This window comes from Capricornis sumatraensis, chromosome 10 (assembly GCF_032405125.1).
Source record: "Capricornis sumatraensis isolate serow.1 chromosome 10, serow.2, whole genome shotgun sequence".
Lineage (NCBI taxonomy): Eukaryota > Metazoa > Chordata > Mammalia > Artiodactyla > Bovidae > Capricornis > Capricornis sumatraensis.
In genome coordinates this window covers 97,408,029-97,428,366 of record NC_091078.1, presented here as the reverse complement: position 1 = coordinate 97,428,366, position 20,338 = coordinate 97,408,029, and the positions used below count along the sequence as shown (strand labels likewise).

The window sequence follows — 20,338 nt, the reverse complement described above, 5'->3', positions numbered from 1 at the left end:
GGGTGGGGGAGGGAATAGCTCCAAAAGCAACCAAGGCCCGCGGAGACCCTACCCCTCGGTCACAGCCATAGGCTCACAGAGGAGGTGCTGAGGTGAAGACCACAAGGCATACACCGGTCCCTTGATGCAGAGGGACAGCGACGGGGTGGGCCACAAGCTGGAGGGGTAGAGACCAGGACGCACAGAAGACAGGGCCTACGTGTTTGGGACATAAGAGCTTTATTTACTCTGGAAGTCGTTATAACAGAATCACAGATTGACATAAGGAATGGCTGAGCCATAAGCAAATGGGGAAGCACAGAAACGTCCCTGCCCCAGTGGCTGCAGAGCAGAGCACGCAGGGCCTCTGGGCCCACCTGTCGGGGCAGCCTTAGCTGCTCTGGCTGGTGGGACCCATCAAGGCAACTGTGACCAGACCACCCTTCAGAACACTAACCACTCCAGCGCCCCCTCAAGGGCCCTCCACGGGGGTCACCTCTCTCACCCCTGCTTTTGGCCAAAGGAGTAAAGACCCAGAGCTCGCCCACCTCAGCGTCAACATGTCACTGCCACCCGCCTCCCACTGTCCTCCCAGTTCCCTCACCCCTTTCTGCAGACAAAGCATGGACACCGTGATGTCCCTGGTGCTACTGAAGCACCCTGGACGGCCTCTGGCTCTGGAAGTGCTTTTTCCACAAGATCCCTGCAATTTCTACCCCTGGTAGTGCTTGGGGAGTTGGGGATGTGGTATCAAACCTCTCTGGAGAAAATGCTACCTCAGAAACGGGGAGAACCTTCCCAGCCCAGACACCCTCCCTCTATACAGACATCAAATCTGCATGAAGCCAAGTTCGAGGGCCCCCCCAACCTTCTCAGCGCCAGGGGACGCCCGAAGAGGAGGTGGGAGGGTAAGGGGCCAAGTCTGCACTGCAGAAAACAACTCTTCAGAGGAGAAGCCTTGGAGACTCCCAGGCCATTTGACTACAAACTGTTACATTTTAATCCTTTATTAGAAACCATGCAAACTTTAATACAAAAAAATACAAGTGCAATAAGAATCTTCATGTCAATATAATCCCCAGGGCTAATCATTGCAGCCATCCCAAGACCAGGCCTAACTGGGACACGCTTCCTCAGGCTGGGCTCGCCTCGCCTCTCCCCCTCTCCAGTCAGGCTCAAGGGAGCCTGGATGGCCCACTGCATGTCCTTGTTTCTAAATTTCCAACCTTGATTCCCCACTATCCACACATGCTGGACACATCGGGCTCCCCGGCAGTGTCCTAGGCTGCAGGCTTGGAGGAATTTGACCTCCGTGGCCCTCTCCAGTCCCAATTTTATGTCTTCCACCAGATCCCAGGGAATGAGACAAACAGATGCCAAAACCAGCCTCTTGGTTAGAAAAGAAAAGCAGCATACACACAAAATGCCAGAACCACCAGTCCACACTGACCAGCCCCTAGCAGTCCCTGCCTGCTCTCCAGCCCACAGCCCCCACACCACGCCTGCCCTGCACACACCATCTCCAGGGCTGGGGCCCCAAGCTGCCCAAGCCAGGGCAGCTCCTGACACCTGACCCCCCGGCTGGAGGCTTCAGAATCTCCGCTCCCTGTTTCCTTTAACACCTACTGAGGACTTTCATTTAGACATGGCTTCAACCTGCAAAACTACTCCACTGGTTTTTAGGTTATTAAAAAAGAAAACAAAGTGTGACAGCAGCTAGGCAGGTATGGGGAGGAGTGGGGACAGACAACGCTGCCTCTGACTAACTTGGGGAGGGCAGCCGATGCACGGCAGGCACCATCGTAGGGTCAAAGGAAGAGGCAGTGGCTTAGCAGGCTCCAGGGGATGCAGTTAACGGCAGCCGTCACGTGGACGTCTGCTCCCACTCTTCCCTCCGGAAGGACCAGCGAGGAGGGAGGGTATGTCAGTTTCTCTTGGGTTTGGTCCAAAAAACCCAAACAAAATGAAGAGGATGCTGGGATCCAGCTCGCCCCTACACCCCAGGTCTCAGGAGATCCCAAACTTATTCTTCCCCACCCCATTTCCCACCCAACCTTCTCCGTGGAGCAGTGGCGCGAAGTGGTGGGGATGCAAGCCAAGCAGGGAGCTGGGCCTGGGGCAGGAAGTGGAAGGAACATGGGTGTGGGGGGAACTGCTGCTGCCCTGGGCAAGCGAGGGAGGGAGGGAGGGAGGGGTCGCCTAGAGGGCTGCCCGGGGCCCGAGCCACAGGCTGGGGGGCAGCCTGGGGCGGGAAGCTAGGGGCCTGGCTGCCTGAGCTGGGGCCGCCAGGGAAGTGAGGGCGGGCGGGAGACAATGTCGGCCCCGTGATCGGTGCGGGCCCTGGCGTTTGCCCGGAACGTCAGCCTGTAGGTCTCAATCTGCAGTGACACGGGAGGAGGGAAGGGAGAGGGTAACAGGGGAGACAAGAGGGGGGACATGGGGGACGGAAGACGAGACCAGAATGTCATCATTAGATGCCTGGAAAATAAAAGGTTGCTTCGTTAAAATTCAGGCCACTCTCCAGTCAGAAAACAAAGGAGTTTCAATTTGCAGCCAGTGGCAGGGCCCCTGGCTGGCCCTCAGGCCAAGCCCAGCCACTTACTTGTCTCCTGGATCTGGCTGTCCAAGGTCTGGGCCTCCCTTTGGTCACCACCCCCTGCCAGGGTGGTGTGGCCACTGAGGCCACTGGCTGAAGTGGGGGCGCCAGCTTCAGGCGCTGCCTCAGGGATGGCCAGCTCCTCCCCAGCAGGGGGGCCTGGACACGGAGGGGCCTCGCTGCCACCGCCCTCAGTCTACAAATGAAACAGTGGGGGAGACAGTGGAGGGTCAGTCGGGGAGGGAGTGGGATGGTGATGGTGGTGGGTTCCACACACTGCCCCCACCCCCACTGCCTCGACGGCCTAACGTACAGCGCATCTGGGAGTCGAGCCCAGGCACTCCCCACCCCTACCCCAACCCAACAGGCCAAATCCTGGTTTGAATGGCCCAATGCTCGGCAAGAACCCAGGCGTGGGCTCTGGGGCAGGAAGGGGGTGCAACCTGGCTAGGGACACACTCCAGGAGCCTCCTCTGGGCAGCCTCACGAAGCCTCTGACATGACAGCCCAGCTCTTTAACAAGGCTGATGCCAGATCAAAACAACTATGACAGCAGGTTGTTAGCAAAAAAAACCCAAGGAATGATCTCAAGTTGCAGGTCAGGACTTGGCTAGGGAGCTCTGGGAGCTGGACCCATTCCCGTGGGGTGCAGGCCACCACCTCAGACCTGAGGGACCCCACAGACTCCCTGCCTGGCTAATCACTGTTCACTCACCCCTGACACAGGCCTGTTCTGTGCTGGGCACCCTTTCAGGGCCTGGGACAAAAAGGAGCCAGGAAAGTGTCCAAGAGGTATGATGAGGGAGACTACAGGGGCCGGGAGAGCTTCAGGGTAGAATAAGGACTGTGGGGACCATGGACATCCAGTGTGAGTCAAGAGCAGAAGAGAGTGGGCTTTAGGGGTGGGGGGTGGGGCCCAGGGCACTGGGTGAGCTGGTACGCCTGTGCCACAAATGCCCAGAGGTGACAACGGAAGGCTCCAGGGTGGTCCTTGCTTAGAAGAGTGAAAGATATGGCCTCCGTGCTAGAAAAATAGTTCCAGAAGTGGTTAAAAGATAAAAAAAAAAAAAGGGAGATGATGTGAATAAAGAAAAGATTGGTGGTCAGAAAGGCCCGGGAAGTGAGCCCTGGTCTGCACGTGCTTGTCACGTGGCTGGGACCACACTGAAGTTAGTGCCCCAGGGAGGGCGACCAGAGAATGGCCCCTCACTAGGTGTGGAGCACGACCCCAGAGTCTGATAGAGCCAGGGTCCCCAGCAGTCAAGGGAGCTGGTCGGGGCTTGAACTGGAGCACAGAGGGCGACCAGGACAAAGCTGGGATGGAGCTTGCGAGGGGTGGTTGGACACTGGAGGAAGGCCCACAGCGCCGCTCACATCCCCGCTTCCTCACCCATTTCCCCGAGGCAGCGCAGCCACCCTCAGGCTTGGAAGCCTTCAAGACGTTGCCCCCATGTGTCCCCTGCCTGATGACATGGAACATGGACAGAATCTCTGGCAGACAAAGGGTCTCACAGTACTGTGGAAGGAGGGGAGGGAAGAGAGGGGAGGAAGGCAGGAGAGGCCCAGCCAGGATAGGAAGCCGAGCACTCTCCAGGGCCTGGCAGTACAGGCCTGAGGAGGTGGACGTCGGGCCTGCCGCCACGGGCAGCTGAAAACGCGCCGCCCCGTTCGCAGGCCCGGAAGGAAGCCTGACACAGAGCACCGCACTGCCCTCTCGCGAGGGGCTGCGAGAACTGCACTCCACTGACCCCTGGCCTCAGTGGGGCCTGCACATCAGCTCTGCTCCTCTGAAAATGGCCGAGATGGGCTCACAAAGGCAGCCCATGGCTCTCAGGAGAAGGTTCTGTCTCCAGCTGGACAGATGAGAGCTGACTGGGCTGGGGCCTCTTCACCTCTCCTGCCTCACTCAGGACGGATGACTGACGATGGGAACAGTAATGAAGTGGGTGAAACATGACTCCTGAAGTGACTGAGGGGCGGTGACAGGCGCCCATGGGCTGGGACCAGACTCCAGCTGCACAAGCCCACCCCCCACCTCCAGCCCCGTCAGGACCCAAGTACTACCTTCACGGCACCTCCTGCAGGCAGGTGGCCCACGTTATCGAGGGATCCCACCTTTGCCTGGGCCTTTTCTTTGAAGTTCAGCTTCTGACTTTCGATTTTGACATCTCCTCCACCTGGAACCAAAAAGAAATGGGTCATTATGGGTGACAGAAAAATACCCCTACAGGCAGAGCCAGGAGGCTGGCCAAGGACTGGGCTGCACCCAGGAGACAAACAGGGAAGATGTAATCTGCTCCTGGTGGCCCCGAGGACGGGGGTGGAGGCACAGCGCACCCATCTGTCATAACAGGGCTCCTCTTCTCCAGGTCAGGCCGAGCCACTTTCACCACACAGCCAGAGAGAAGGAAAGTTACCCTACCACTGCCGTGCGTGCCCTGCCGCAGCCCCAGGAGAGCCTCGGAAGGAGCCAAGATGCACGCCTGCCTCGGGGTCACTTGGCGGAGTGACATCCCCCTCTGACAGCAGTATGGGAGTCCAGCCCGCTTTCAGCCTCAGGGCCACCCTGCTGGTCAGGGTCAGGATCCTGGAGTCCTCAATTTGTGCCTGCCAGCACAGACACTGGAGGAGAGGAGTGACCAGCAAGACAGGATGGGCATGTGGTTTGGGTGAACAGTTTACCCAATCTGTCGTGAAAAGAAGAGAAGGTGAGAGGTGGGAGCGGAGGGAAGGCAATCTGTACGCGGGCAACATTTGCAGCTCAGCCAGCGTGCGGCCATGGAAGCAAGGGCCAGAGAGCTCTCACGCCACCCAGACTCTCAGCTGGGCTTTTCCCTGAGCCTTCTTCACTCTCCCATCTCCTCTTTGCTCACGTCAGCTAGCCTCCTGCCCAATTCTCCCGGTATCCTACCCACTGGACTTCTGGCCCCTGTAAAAGCTGGACCGCAAGTCACTCAGTGTCACTAGGGAAGAAGTTACCTCGGAAGAGTGGGTTTTCTAGATAGAATGGAAAAATGAAGGTGAGCTGTCAGCCAGTGTGTCTGCTACTGCAGATACGGTTCTGCCCCACGTCTGCTGCAGACTCTTGACCAGGACACACGAGGCTGCCACAGATTTTTGCAGGGGCGCCAGGCCTGTGCTGCTGGAAGGAAAGTCTGGACTGCTGTGGCAGCAAGATCCAAGTCCGTGGGCCGAGGCAGCATTGCTGAATGGCTTCCTGTCCCTTGTAGGAACTGTGGTTGATGCTTCACTGCTTGGAAATATTCTCTGCTCCTGCATCTGACAGGCAAGGCCCGGCCACCATTTTCCAAAGCTCCTTCAGCCCCAGCTCCTGAACATGCATCAGGGAGGCTGAGAAGGGTCTCAGCTGGTAGAGCACCTCTACCAGAGGCCTAGGTCAACAGTGCTATGTATGGACACAGTGGGGCCTCAAGACTCTGCCCGTGCAAAAGGCAGCCTTTACAAACTGTTCCTCCTCCAATGAAGAGGTTAGTGCCCAGAAAGCCCCTCCCTGACAGGGGCTGAGGACTATGCTGTTTTCATTGCTGTGCCCTGGGTGTGGGTGGCTCTAGGAGTCTTAATAAAAAGGACAGAGGCGCAGGGGTGAAACCTGCGATGAGGGAGGCACCACTCACCAGGCTTGTGCTTGATGTTAGCCTTCGACCCACACTTGGAGGAGACCTTAGAGATGTCTACCTTCTTGTTCTGAATCTGAACCTGAGGAGAAAAACATGCACACAAAAGCGATTCACTCAGAGAGAGGGGTACTGTCAGGTTCAAACCCAAGCACTCTTTATGGTCCAAAGTCCAGCTTAGAGGCCGGCTTTTCCAAAGCCTTCCCGTCTCCCCTCGCTCCATCTCCTCTCCGTACTGTCTCTTGTAGGGGAGTCGGCTCTATACTAACCGCTTCGTGTGCTCAATCATCATTTACAGAGTACCTCCTACCATCAAAACGGCAGCCTCTGCTTCAGCTCTGTCTTTCCAACAGTGCTACAATTATGCCTCAACAGGAGCGTGGGGAAGTGCACTCTTCCCAGTCACAGGTCTGGCAGCTGCTAAAGCAGGCCACCACGTGTCCTCAGCAACTGTGGCAGACTCATCTTGCACCATACCCGAGATGACCTGTGAGGGGTCAACAGAGGTCACTCGCCATGGCCAGGCTCTTGCCAGGATGTGGAGCCCACACAGCTCTTGACCGTGTTCCAAATGTGAAGCCTAGTCCTCAGTGAAAGAACAGTTGATGAGGGCAAGTTTTCCTTTATAGATGCATTCCAGCCAACAAATGAAGAAGGGATGGGAGAATTCCAGTTTCACCACAGTGCACCTTTGCTGAACTCAGGGTTTTGGGCAAGAACAGCCACCAGCATCAGGAAGGGAGAGATGAAGAGAAGAGTGAGACATTATGTGCCTCCTGACAGAAACACCACCACTGCCTATGAACGTCCTGCAAAAATGTGGGGGTAAAAGAAAGAACCAAGCCTGAATTAATCTGAAGGAAAATGTGGGACTAAGGAATATCTTAAGTGAAACCATGGGGATATCCTCAGTAGAACCCAAAGTCTAGGACAAGCCATTCAGTTTTACTCATGAAAAGTGTTACCATGAAGAAAGAGAAATGAACCAGGAGCTTGTGCAGCAAGAGGCATCTAAGGTTACAAGGGGGCAAATGAACCAACCACAACCTATGCACCTTACTTGTGTCCTGATTAAGCAAACTTGTTTAACATGTTATGGGGTTTTATACTATACATATGTATATTAGAGTTATCTGTTACAGTTATATATTCGGATATTTGCAGATAAAAGATATAACTAGAACTGGCTTCAGAATAATGGAGATAAACATACATAGATAAGACTGGCCACAAAAATAATAAATGCTGAGTAGAAAAGGACATCCAATTCACTTTACCATTTTTTTTTCTAATTTTATATATGTTTGAAAATGTCTACAATTAAAAGTTTTAAAAAGCTTAATTGCTTCTTACTAAGTTAAAAGCCACTGAGACGAGGCTGGTACATCGAGGAACCACGTGCTGCTGTTTCTCATGCTGGCCCCAAGGCCCCACCCAGGGATGCCCAGTGGCCAGCACAAGCCCATCCATGACCACCCAGCATCCACACAGTTCCTCCTGTTACCTGCTCGCACAATCTGCCCCTGGGGCAGCACAGGTGTCAATACTGCTAATGAAGTGACCCTGCCAACAAGTCTCAGAAACCACTGACATACACACCCCTCCTCATGAGGGTGAAATGGAACTAAATTGCTGCAAAATTTAAACTCTGATCATCTGCAGAAGTAGCTGTGTAATGTTCTCGCTCAATGGCCTTTTGGTTCTCAAAAAGGGGCATGTTTGTGTGTACATGGGGGCTTGTGTAGCTCCAAGCCACTCATCTGTGTGGTAACCCCAGAATTTCTCTCTGGGCAGAAAGAGGGCTTTTGGCGGGTCAGGGTTACATGCGTATGGCTGGTGGCTACCCTTCTCCCATGCAGGTATGACCGTGGTGGCTTTACGGAGGGGCTGATGGAAGGCGCAACAGTAACTTAGTCTGGGCTGTTTACCCTCATCTTCCCACCTGGAAACATCTCCACAGGCAGTTTCCTAAAGCTCTGCTGTTTAAGGAAGCCTCCTAAAATGAAACACTTGAAAAAAGTGCATTCCCTGGCCAAAATAATCCTGTTTGAAGTCATGTGCAGGCAGTGTGGGAAGACCATAGTAGGTGAGAGATAAATGAGGACTATTTCCAGAGCTCTGACATATACCACACAACATATACTAACACATTTCTATTTCACACATACATACACACACACAGACAACCCAATTCCCTCACTGTTCACATTCTGTTTTTGCATCTAGGCGAAAAGCCTGAGAGGAAAAGCTAGAGCCAGTGCCCACTGGGCCCCTCACAGGCTGGATCTTTATCACCTTATCTAGGTGCTGCCTTTACACCTTACCTATCTCAGTCTTCCCACACCAGCATGGCCAGTGTCTGGCCAACCGCCAAGTTAGCCCAGCACCGTCCACCTGAGTGCCAAACCATGCCAGGAACAGCCAGCGGCGGGGAGATGCCCAGGAAGGACATGAAGCAGGGGAGTTATGTAGGGGGGAAAAAACAGGTGCTCTCTCTACGTTTGCACCGTCACAGCAGAACTGTGCGGCGGGGGCCTCTGTAACCCATGGGCAGGATGGCATGACCACTGAGACGGCAGAGGATGGAGCCTAACAATGAAGAGGGTAAGCAGAGTGGGACTTAATTCAGGTCACAGCGGCAAGGAGCAGGAACTGAATGAAAAAGGGAGACCAGGACAGGCAGCTCTCCTCCGGGAGTGGGAGCGAAGCAAGGGGAGTGGCGGTGAGGGCAGAGCCCGCCCGCTGCGGTCTGCCACAGGGGCGTGGAAAACGCACAGGGCCTTCTCCACGTGCTGGACGGCAATGGTGGCCAGCGCAGTCCCTCCCAGGAGCGCCCTCTGAGCTCTAGATACGTGTGTCCCCAACACAGACCCTAAGGGTGGCACAGAGCAGCACCGTGACAGACAGGATGTCTGAATGGGACAGGGAGGGAGAGGAAAATAAAAGGGAACTGGAGGAGAAAGGGGTAGAAAAGGGCAGAAGTGAGGGAAGGAGAGCAGAAAGAAGAGAGGGAGGAGGGGGCAGAGAGAGAGGAGGAGAAAGAGGAAGCGGGAAAAAGAGAGCAGAGCCATGAAAATGAAGGGAAGACCCAGGAGACGGGGAGGGCCTGGCCACGAACTGCCTGCTCTAGAGCAGCAAGGGCTCCAGGACGGGCTCTGGAGGAGTCCTGACATCTGTCTCCAGGTCGGAACCAACGCATCCCCGGGGCGGACCTGAGACAGACGGCGGGCCAGCTGCTGACTGCATCCCTCAGACCAGGTCTCTGACAGCAAGGCCTCCCACCCACAGGGGCGGAAACATGCCAAGTGGGTGTCACTGAGCTGTCACTCAGGGGCTCACCAGGGACACCCAGTCTGAACTCATGTGAGCATCAGGGTCTCCCCGAATCCATTCACCCACCAGTGAGGGGGTGGCCCTCTCCCCAGTGCGCCCCATGGGGGGCTTGGCCTCAGACACCAGTGGCCCCGAGCGCATACTTACATTACCACCTCCAGGGACATGCTTAATATTGTCCTTGGAACCACACTTGGACTGAATATGGCTGTAGCTCACTTTTTTGGAGACTATCTGGACCTGGAGTGTTAGAGAACAGAAGAAAAAAAAAACAACACAAAGGGAGAGGGCTGGTTAGAACCGACGTGGGGCAGGCAGTGAGTCCACACGTGACCATGACGAGCGCCAGATGGTGCTGTTAAAGCCCTGCCTCGAGCGGAACAGCTGTGGAAAAGCGCAGGGCAAGGGGCGGGAAGGAGCAGGAAAGAGTGAAAACACGAACAAACACCACAAAGACAGCAGATGTCGCCAGAGTGCTACACGGACGCCCTCACCACTCCCCGGGCCAGCTGCTGTCCACAGGGTCCAGACAGCAGTGGCCTCAATCCCAATCCACCACAGCCCACCCGCATCTGTTCTCTCCCCGAGGCTCCTCTCCGCAAGAGTCCTGCTCATCTGGACCCATCCTCACCCAAGGACGGCACTTCCCTGAAATCTAGGGTCCGGAATCGCTGCAGAAAGACCTGCTCTGGGAAAGCAAAGGCTGCACGGAGAAGCCTGGGGCAGCTGGCTCACAACTCAGATCTGATGCTGCCAGGAAGGACAGCAGAGGCTGCGGGACCTGCGATGCAGAGCCCTGGGCACCAGGGGGCACCACCACAGCCACTGCTACACTACCACGGTGAGCCCGTTTCTCTCAGGGCTAAAGAAAGGATGCTGCAATTGCAGTTCAGTGCTGGTCTTTTTTGATGCCAGCGTAAAACCTCTCCCACAGTCCTCCAGATGCCCAACCTTCTGTGTCCTGTGAGTTTCACGTGCAAAGGGGACCAGGTTCTGGGCAGGGCTGCAGGGAGGCACAACTGGCGGGCACGCCCACTGCTGTACACGAACGCTCCGCTTGAACAGAGCAACATGAAGGCCCAGGCTCCAAGTGGGACAAAGAATCCTTTTTGAGGCTTCTCAAGAAGGAACAGTTGCCAGCTTCCTTCCTTTCCTTCCTTAGAGCCCATCCCAAGTGATGCAGCCCCTAAACTGAAGATTTCTCCACAAAGTAGAGAAATCTACCCTGAGATACTCCAACTGTTTCTTGCCTTAACAACATCAGTGATAAAACCACTTTCCTAATGAACCGGGTCTGAACCAGAGGCCTGAACAGGACCTCTGGGAGGCCCCGGGAGCCATGGTACAGCATTCCGCACCTGCCAACCACACAGAGTCCTTGGCCTGAGCCCTCCCATCCTGGTCCCTCAGGGCTGGAGCTCAGGCTTCTCTGGCAGCCCCCGACCACCCATCTGCCACAGAGAAGGGCAGAAGGTTCCCAGGGCAAGAGGAGGGTCCTGGCTCCAGGGTGTGGAGGCAAGGGGAAAGAACCTACCACCTCCACTCACCTCTGCTGTCCACGTAATGCTGCAATCCCTATGCCGAGTGTGTTTTCTACTGGGAAATGGGAATGAGCATGCTAACTTTCAGTTCAGAGGTCCTGGGGGAACCAGGGAAGCTAATTTCACACCCAGCGGTGTGGAGAGGGGCCTTCAGCTGAAATTGAAGCACGGGGCTCCGAGGTTCCTGGTGCTGGACGGTTGCCAGTGCCGTGTCTTACTGAGGAAGACGGTGGATGCTATGGGCGTAACAGGTAGGTTTCAGATCAAGGTCAGTGTGAAGGACGTGACTGAAAGTCTTTGCATCCATTTTATCCGCCTGAATAAATATCCCCTAAAGGGCTAATGGGCTCCCAGCTCTGTTAACTTTCAAGGTTATTAGAGAAAATTTTCTGATGCCTGAGTCATCAAACACAGAGGAGGGAACACGGGGAGGAGTAGAAACTAGTTAGGGATAGGAAAAAGGTGCAAAAGAAGGGAAAGTGACTCAGGCTGGAAGAAACAGTTGACCGTCTTTTACCTTCAAGAGGTAAAAGTCTAAATAAACTCACTTTCCCCGTAGGCGGTTTCTGTGCATTGCCAATTGGGCCGGCTGCTTTAGTGACTGCGTTAGGTTCAGGCTTTCGAGCTGGAGCAGCTGCCTCTGTTTTTTTCTCTACTTTGGCCTGGATGGAGATAAAGGGAGGGCAAATTTCAAACCAAGAGGATAACAGCCCAAATGCTATGAAGGGAAGAAGGCTGAAGGGGACTTGAATCCAGGCCAGGCCACCATGCAGAAGCAGGTCACCCTTGCTCCTAGAAAGAAAACGACCATTTGCCAGGACAGACCAAGCTGGAAGGAGAGGGGTTGCAAAACAGTCTTGAGATACAAGGAAGAGATCAAGACACCATTCGTGGAGAAGAGGCAGGAAGAAGGGATAAATATGAGTGTGTACTGCAGGTTTCAAATCACAGTCCACCCCTCCCCTGGGCCCCATGTTCTGATGCGCTCCAAGCAAGCTGCCGTGGTCACAGGAAGCCGGCGTTGATGACGGGAAGTGTCACACCCTCAGGTATGTTGGAACAGAAAATACTTTCATCACCAGACTGAGTTATTCAACTCCCCACCAAGACCTGTAGCAAGTTTTGCGCCATGTACGCGTAAGAAGAGCACAGAAGTGGGGAAAGGCCATCAACACACAGCGCAACACCTGGATGCGTACGCCAGAGCTACACTCTTGGCACAAGCAACCCTTAGGCCCTCATCCCATTTTCCATAAACGTCCTCCAACAGAACAAGGAGTCTGTCTCATTTTGGACCCTCTTCAATTTTTTCAGCAGCTCTGGATTGAAGCAATTTAAATGTCCTACTCCGAGTAGGGGGAGGCAGTGGCAGCGAGCGGTTTAAGCACTAGAGAATGATGCAGGCAATGAGGAGGTTACTGCTCCAGAAACTGAGCCTGGACTCTTGCCACCACCTTTTCATACACAGAAGCCCCACGGTTGCTAACAGGTAAATAATTCTGGGGTGGACGCACTCAGAAAGTCCTTCAAGTGAAAAGCATGGTTCTCCACCATGACACTCTCCCACAGTCCTTTTGTTTAGGAAAGCCAGGGATAGAAGAAAGTCACCCTGGCCACAAGAGGACACTAGTCCTCGTCCAGACAGACTCTTCAGCCAAGACACAGCTCAGGGAACAAAGAGGCAGCCCATCTTCTGCCTAGCCTGCACGAGGAGAAGGAACAGAATGGACCAGGTTCCTGCCCAATGTGTCTCACCTATGCAAGGCTCAGAGGCATTCTCTGTTTCGTAAATAAAGCAGAACCCTTTGCCTCCAAACAAAAATGTAAGCCCAAACCCCAATATGCAGACTAGGAGAGGAGAAGAGAAAGCCTGAGCTAAGCCCACTTGCATCCTCTTGCTGGGAGGTGGAGCCCAGGCTGAAACTCCCTGACCCTGAACCCACTGTCCTGACTGTCCCCTGCATGGTGGGGCCCCTTGGGCTGATGCAAGAACATGCCTGGGAACAGTGCTTAGATGTGGCAGAGGATGAAGCAGGGGCCAGCATGCCAGGGACCCAAGCTCCCTGGACTCACCCGGCCTCCTCCAGGCTGGTGCTTGATGTTTTCGGTGGAGCCAACCTTGGAGCGGACATTTTTCAGATCAGGGGCAGAAGCACTGGGAGCCACACGGCCCAGCCTCAGGGCAGAGGAGCTGGGCTTGGCTGCTGTGGGCTTCTTGTCCGCGGGAGGAGTCCCGGAGGGCCGGGGAGGCGTGGCTGTGGGCTTGGGTCTGCTGGGAGCCCCTGCTGGGGGTGCTGTCCCAGGGACAGCGGTGCTCTTCTTCACAGAACTTGTGGTGGTGCTCTTTGGGCGACTCAAGTCAGCTGCTCAGGGAGGAACAAGAGATAATACGTGTTCAGGGGAGAAGGCAAAAGGGAGCCTTAAAGCCAAGGAAAATGTGGGGTTTAAATCTGGATTCCACAACGTGGGGAACAGATCTTACCTGGTGCAGACTTTGTAGCCATCTTCTTGATCTCTGCAGGTTTCCCCTCAGTCTTGATTGCTGCACAAATATACACTTTTTAATATCATGTTTAAACAAGATGACCCATGGAATAGTTCATCCTAATCTGAGATTATGCATTCGTTCAACAACGACTGAATCATTTGAGTCAGGGGCTGTGTTAGGCTTTGGGAACAGACTGGTAAATGAGACAGTCAAGTAGAGACTCGCCCAGATGGAGCGTCCAAGGCCAGGCACTTAGTCATTTCTACGGTCTTGACAATGCTTCCACGTGGCCTTTCTTTAAATGGCCTATTTCTTATTACAAAAGACCATGAACACAAAGTACTGGGTACTGTGGAATTATGAAGAAAGGAACAGTAAATTCTACCTGGCAATTCACGAGAGTTCCCTTCACTCAGGATTCTTCTGGATACACATAGCTGCTAACTTCACATGGAGATTGAGGCTCCACTTTTCAATGGGCCCGTGAAAGACTGGTTCCCAAGTCCTTCTATCTATCTACACAGCTGTCTGGAGCTGTCTGAGGTAAAGCCACTGGTTCCCATGGGAGGGACATTCAGTACTCACCAGTGGGCCTCTTGGGCAAGGGTGTGGACAGGTTCCTACTGGTTGACCCAGGTGAAGCAAGAGCCGCAGTTGCTGGGGCTTTGGGAACAGCCTGGGTGCTCTTGGAGCCAGGTTTGACAGCTGGGGCAGAGGCCGGCTTGGATGGAGAGACCCGCTTCTCAGGAATCTTTGCCTCTGCAACAGGCTGTCAAAAATGGGAAAGTGGCAATAAGAGCAGTAGGTCAGTAACAGCCCCAGGAAGTCATGCCAAAGGATGGTTCCATATAAGCAGATATCAGAAAACAAGAGAAGAGTGGGCTTGGCAGCTACTAATAGGAAATATGTGGCTCTAAGATCAAAGTCCTCTAGACAGCATGGGAAATGGCCAGGTAGGGTGCCTTGTGACTGGAATCAGGAAACAGGGAGTCAAACCACCTCAGCAACCTGAACCAGTGAGGATGGACAGCCCTAGAAATATACCACACTACAAACTATGTCTGCTTCAGGATCCACTGCATTAAATACTGATGCATTTAATGTAGCAATACTTAAATACCAGAAGGTAAATGAAATTATAAAAAATTACAAATGTTTAGTCCAATCCAGCTATTCTGTGGGCTAAGATGCACCCAGTGAATTCTGAACAGGATGGGGCAGCAGATGGAGACTCCATTGGCCAAATCAATCAGGTCAGAAGCCTAACCTCCAGCCCCAGGCAGCCCCCGACTCACGTGTGCTCTTGGGCAAATCACTGAGCCTTTCTGGGCTTGATTCCCTCATCTGGACAAAGGAGGGCAGAGCAGAGGATCACTAAGGATCAGCTCCATTAGGGACTGGAGGATGAGGATTCTGTAAGAGCACAGGGACAAGTGGGAAGGGGCAGGTGGAGGGTGTGGGCCTGACAAGCAGAGGGCAAGAGGAGGCTCATGCCAGAGCTCCGACTGAATGCCAAAGGGAAAAGCCCCTCAGGCACAGACACAGGCATGTGGGTCACTCCAGCTCCTCTTCCATGGAGGCTGGGCACACTATCACTACCAAGAAAGGGAAGGAATCAATACAGGCTGGCGTCTACAGGAACACAAGACCTACCACATTACTCAAGAGAGTAAGCCAAGCCAAAGACACAGTGGACCTGTCTCTTATACTCCAAGAGAAATGGCCATACAGAGGGCAGGATGTGGGCAGAGACAAGGACATTGCTTAAATGAAAAATCAGCTAAGGAGGTTCTCAGAAATTAAGGGTTGGCACTGATTTAGAGAAAATCTAACCCTACTGAGCATTGCTACAAATGAAGGGCCCAAGCATCATGTAAAGAACCTAAGGTTGGAATCAGGGAAATGGTTCAACTACCAGCTCTGTCTAGAAAAAGTCATGGGTTCTGCAGAGGGGCACTCCTGCTCTATTTGCTCTAAAATGTTAAGGACTAAACCAGGAGCTTTCTGGCAGCTCTTTTCAATTTTCAATAGTCAGTCAGAATAATTGAGTGGGGTCTTATATTTTGCTAGTAACAGTAACAATGATAAAATAATTTAGAAAAAGGTTACAAGGGATAGAAATCTCTGAAAGACATGACATTCTTCAGGCTGCTTTTGGCCTCAGCGAGCTGCAGAACTGGCCTGCTTTCAGAGTTACTCTCCTGATTTCTCAACTTTCATTTTCTCCTCTGTCAGACTGACAGATCTGAATAGTTTTATCCCCTTTGTTTCTGTAAATCTTTCTACCAAAATAAGGAAAAACTAGATTTCATTAGGCTTTAGTTTTTATCCATCTCTCAAAATATCTACACATCTATATCTTATCTAAAAGATAAAGAGGAGTGTTGATAGAGGCCCTGAGCACAAGCCCTGGAGTTAGACCCAAGTTCAAATACAGGTTCCTCTGCTTACCTGCCCTTAACTAAGTTTTGAAATGAGAATGCTAATATCTGTATCACGGGTTTCTGAGAGATTTAAAGGAGGTGATGTCTATAAAGAAATCTGTACCGTATACTCCATTTTTGTTATTGTTATAGAGTGAATTTCACCAGATGGATTTCACCCGTTCCTTCCCACGGCCTCTGTCTCCCTCAGGATTTGCTGCTAAGAAAGTGTCAGGGTGAAGCTGCTGCCACGGCTCCAGCCACTCTCCCTCTGCCCGCTCATTCAAATAAATTGTTTTCTAAAGATCAGGAAAAGCATTCAACTTGGTAAATAAGGATCAGAAAGTGTTCCAAGATTTTCTCATTCCTAGTCTATACTAGGATTTCTCAGTTTCTTGGCTGCAGTTTCAACCTAGCCTTCGATTCTTAGGTTCCACCAGTTTTATGTACTAGATTAAATTAAAAACACAATCATTTTAACATGGTAAGCTACTCCCCATCATGAATTTAAAGAGTAACATCAGGCTGACCTAAGGCCATTCTCAAAGAAAACAAGATGTTAAGAAAAGGCGCCACAGAGTCCACCCACCCTCTCTTCCCATACCAAACCTCTGAAGTTAAGGTTGTTCTGAACTGCCCAGTTTCTAAGCAGTAATGTGTGGGTGACCTGGAAAACTGAAAAACTTCAGAAGGAGCCCAGGAAGAAGAAGCCTAATGCCAGGTGCAAGTAAGTTATCATATGATGTTAGAATCTGCTGAGATAAGCTGGAAGAGCTAATCATAATCAGCTAATGGAGGAAATTCACTTCTGCAGGATGATTAAGAAGAAAGACAAAGAACTGAATCTGATTGAGAATCTGATGTCAGAATTATACCAAAAGTGAGTATGTGATTGGCATGAGGAGTAGGGGAAACTGGTTAACAAGTATTGAAATAGATGAAGAGTACGGAGGAGCTGGGAGAAAGGAGGAGTGGAAGCAGAGGCAATATTGCCTCCAACCAGGGCAGAGAAAGGCACAAAGCGAAAAAGATGGTGGGGACTTCCCTGGTGGTCCAATGGTTAAGACCCTGCACTTCCGATACAAGACAAGCGAGTTTGACCTCTGGTCAGGGAACTAAGATCCCACAGGATGTGCAGTGGCCAAAAAAGGTTAAAAAAAGATGTAGAAAAGGCCTTCAAATGTCCTGGCTCCATCATGGGTGCCCAAAGTGATTTGAATTAACCTTTCCCATTTCCCTTTCCTTTCCCTAGCTCCCCAGCCTATTTTCATGTCTGGAAGCAACAGCGCCTAACTATCTGATGCTGGGAGGGGAGAACTTTTCCCTGGCACAGTGCTCAGGTGACTACTTACCTTGGGCTTCGTGTCTTTTGAAGTTAAGGTGGAAGGCCTGGCAGTGGCAGCAGCAGGGCGTTTGGGTGGGGCAGCTGGTACTGAGCCTGAAGCAAGGCTCATGGGTTTTTTATTCGACCCACCAAAGGTGGTGGGAGTTGTCTGCTTAGGGAGAGAAGTGGGCTGTGTTTTGGCTTTCGATGTTGAAGTCTTTGCAGGTTGAGTGGTGGCCAAAGGCTTTAAGTTGATTTGTTTTTGATTTTTTTTAAAGGGCAACATCAAACACACAGACAAGAATAAAAACAAATTAAAAAAAAGTATAAATTGCACCATTCAAAGTAAAGCTATAAGCAATGAGGAAAGATGCAACTGAAAATTAGCATTCCTTTCTTCTGAGCTCAGTAAATAGTGGAAAGATGGCAGGATGAGCATAAAGAAAACTGGAAATTGTTTCTTAATGACAGTGTCACAAATTCCAGTAGTTGGACACCTCAAGATTTCAATTCAGTAATAACTTTAAACAATTAACTAACTTTTGAAGGCTGCAATAACTCTGTGAAGAAAGTCACCTTACTATCTGTAACTCTGTGATGTAATATCAACCACACTAAAATGAGCATTTATACTTTAGAATAAGCGTCTGGAGCTATATTCCATCTTAAAACTCTGTGCTCCTTTTTCATGAAGAAAGACTTCAGAATGGATTTCTGAATAATTCTGTAATTCCCTTTATTGGTGTTGTTAAAGGAAGCAGAAATATCTACAAAACAAATATTCACGATAATAGGGTCAAAAGCAGAGATTTAAGGGTTCGAGTTAGGCCAGCATGATAAAATGGGAATATAAAATATTTTCTAAGCATGTTTGAACTTGAAGAAGGAGAACACATTATTAGCTCAGAAAAAAGTAATTTCACTTGCATAATCCAAACAATAATAGCAGAAGGTAGTTTTTAAAAATTACAGGAGTAGAAGACGACCCACCCTTCTTGCACTTACCTTTGTTTTCTTCTCTGGGCTTGGTGGGAGCTCCTTGTTTGGAGGGGCGGTGATGTCATTTCCAGACACGCTTCCGGTAGGTTGTCCTTCTTCTGGCTTGGCTATTCCTAAAGGGGGGAAAGTTATGCTAAACGAATGTTTTTAACACTCATTGCGAAGAGGCAAGTCTTTGCAGTGATGCACCACTAACTAGCACTCCATCCTGAGAAAATCCCCAGAACTGTGCTGCTGCAAGTGGACAAGACTCCCCAGTTTCCCTCACTGTGACGAAGGGCAGTTTTAGATTCTAGCCGGTCCCTGTGGAGAAGCAACCTAACTAGGATTTGCACAAATGATCAATGGAAGGAAATGGCCCTTGAAGTCTGGTTTCCCTTCCCTGGAGACTGGCAAAGGCGTTCTGTCATCCTACCACTAACTCCCAGAGCAACAGGGGACAAAAACCACTTCTACTGGAGTTTATCTCTTGGAATAAAGGGTGCTGAGAGATGGGATAAGAGCCAGATGATCATCCAGTGTTCTCCCTTTACTTCCTTTCCCTGCAAAGCACCACTTTATGGAGGATGTGATATGAACCTGATCTGGTTCTAGCGGTGACCCAGATTTCCAACAAGGCTGAGGAGACCTGTGCAATCAGATCCAGGGCCAGAAATAAAGTCTATGGCCTAAGGCTATGCTCAGCAGCACCACTGTGGGGAGGTGACTCCAGATTTCAATAACTTACACCAGAAAGCATTTAAATACCATGAAACTTGTAACTTGGGTGTGGGGAGACCGTTCCAACCAGCACAATCTCTGCTGCTGCTGCTGCTAAGTCGCTTTAGTCGTGTCCGACTCTGTGCGACCCCATAGACGGCAGCCCACTGAACTCCCCCATCCCTGGGATTCTCTAGGCAAGAACACTGGAGTGGGTTGCCATTTCCTTCTCCAGTGCATGAAAGTGAAAAGTCAAAGTGAAGTCGCTCAGTCGTGTCCGACTCTTAGCGACCCCATGGTCTGCAGCCTACCAGGTTCCTCTGTCCATGGGATTTTCCAGGCAAGAGTACTGGAATGGGGTGCCATTGCCTTCTCCAAGCACAATCTCTAGATGCCACAAAAGATAAGTTGGAGTACAGAAAAATAAAAAGGCTCAATGTGCCCCAAACAACAAGAAGAGTCAAAAGGCAAATGATAAACAGGAAAAAAGTATTGAACTTCGCATCAAATGCACAGAGCTTATTATGTTTACTCCTACAGATCAGTAACTGCTATAAAGGCCAACAACCTGCTAGAAAAATGGCCAAAAGAATATGAACACAATTTACAGAAAAAGAATACAAATCACTTTGTATTTGTATTTGAAAATATTAAAAGATATCCAATCTTTAAGAGAAATGAGATGTAATTCCCAATGTAATATTTGTTAAAAGTCCTAAAATTTGAATGTAGCTGCTAGAGAGAATATGAAGATATACATGGCTGGCAAGTATGTGAAGCATACAACTCATATGCAGGGCAATCTAGCAGAGCCTCTGAAAATTCCAAGTGCAGATAAATTCTAATTCAGAAGTACAGTTCCTGAACATTTATCTTAGAGATATATTCACATACCTGCCAAATAGCAAATTTGCAAGCTTTTCCCCCAGAGCATTATTTCTAAAGGCAAAGTAATGAAACTACCTAGAAGTCTACTAACTGAAAACTAGTTAAAGCATATGGCAGAAATATCAACATAACCTCTGAATCTGAAACTGGTTCAGAATCTGAATCTGATTGATAGGGAACAACCTCTTCTAAGCAAAAGCAAAGCAAAGCACATAACTGTAGGTATAACATGAGACAATACACTTCTATTGCAAATATACTTGTGCATGCATTTTAAAAAAGTCTTTGGAAGGATCATGATGAAACAAAAACAATGGTGATTTAATTCTGGGATGGGGCAAAACTAGAGAGGCGATTAAACCTTTTTACTTTGAAGTACTGATTCACAGGAAGTTACAAAGAAATGTACAGGGAGGTTCTATGCACTGTTCAC

At 51.0% G+C, this 20,338-nt stretch overlaps 1 protein-coding gene across 3 annotated transcripts in view; it reads right to left on the bottom strand.

The window, feature by feature from the left end:
• Positions 1–2,157: 2,157 nt before the first annotated feature.
• The window catches only part of MAP4 (microtubule associated protein 4), a 156,719-nt gene continuing 138,538 nt past the window's right edge, over positions 2,158–20,338 (bottom strand). Inside the window, exons 9-19 of one of the 3 annotated variants that reach the window (XM_068981978.1) lie at positions 18,325–18,431; positions 17,348–17,488; positions 14,158–14,341; positions 13,567–13,626; positions 13,158–13,447; positions 11,633–11,746; positions 9,691–9,783; positions 6,211–6,292; positions 4,640–4,752; positions 2,582–2,771; positions 2,158–2,457 (exon numbers count right to left, since the gene is read on the bottom strand). In XM_068981978.1, coding sequence (XP_068838079.1) covers positions 2,450–2,457; positions 2,582–2,771; positions 4,640–4,752; positions 6,211–6,292; positions 9,691–9,783; positions 11,633–11,746; positions 13,158–13,447; positions 13,567–13,626; positions 14,158–14,341; positions 17,348–17,488; positions 18,325–18,431 — 1,382 coding nt within the window. In that variant the 3' untranslated portion in view covers positions 2,158–2,449. Of the gene's footprint in view, positions 2,458–2,558; positions 2,772–4,639; positions 4,753–6,210; positions 6,293–9,690; positions 9,784–11,632; positions 11,747–13,157; positions 13,448–13,566; positions 13,627–14,157; positions 14,342–17,347; positions 17,564–18,324; positions 18,432–20,338 lie in introns of those variants that run through there. The other 2 variants (XM_068981976.1, XM_068981977.1) reach the window with 2 other exon arrangements.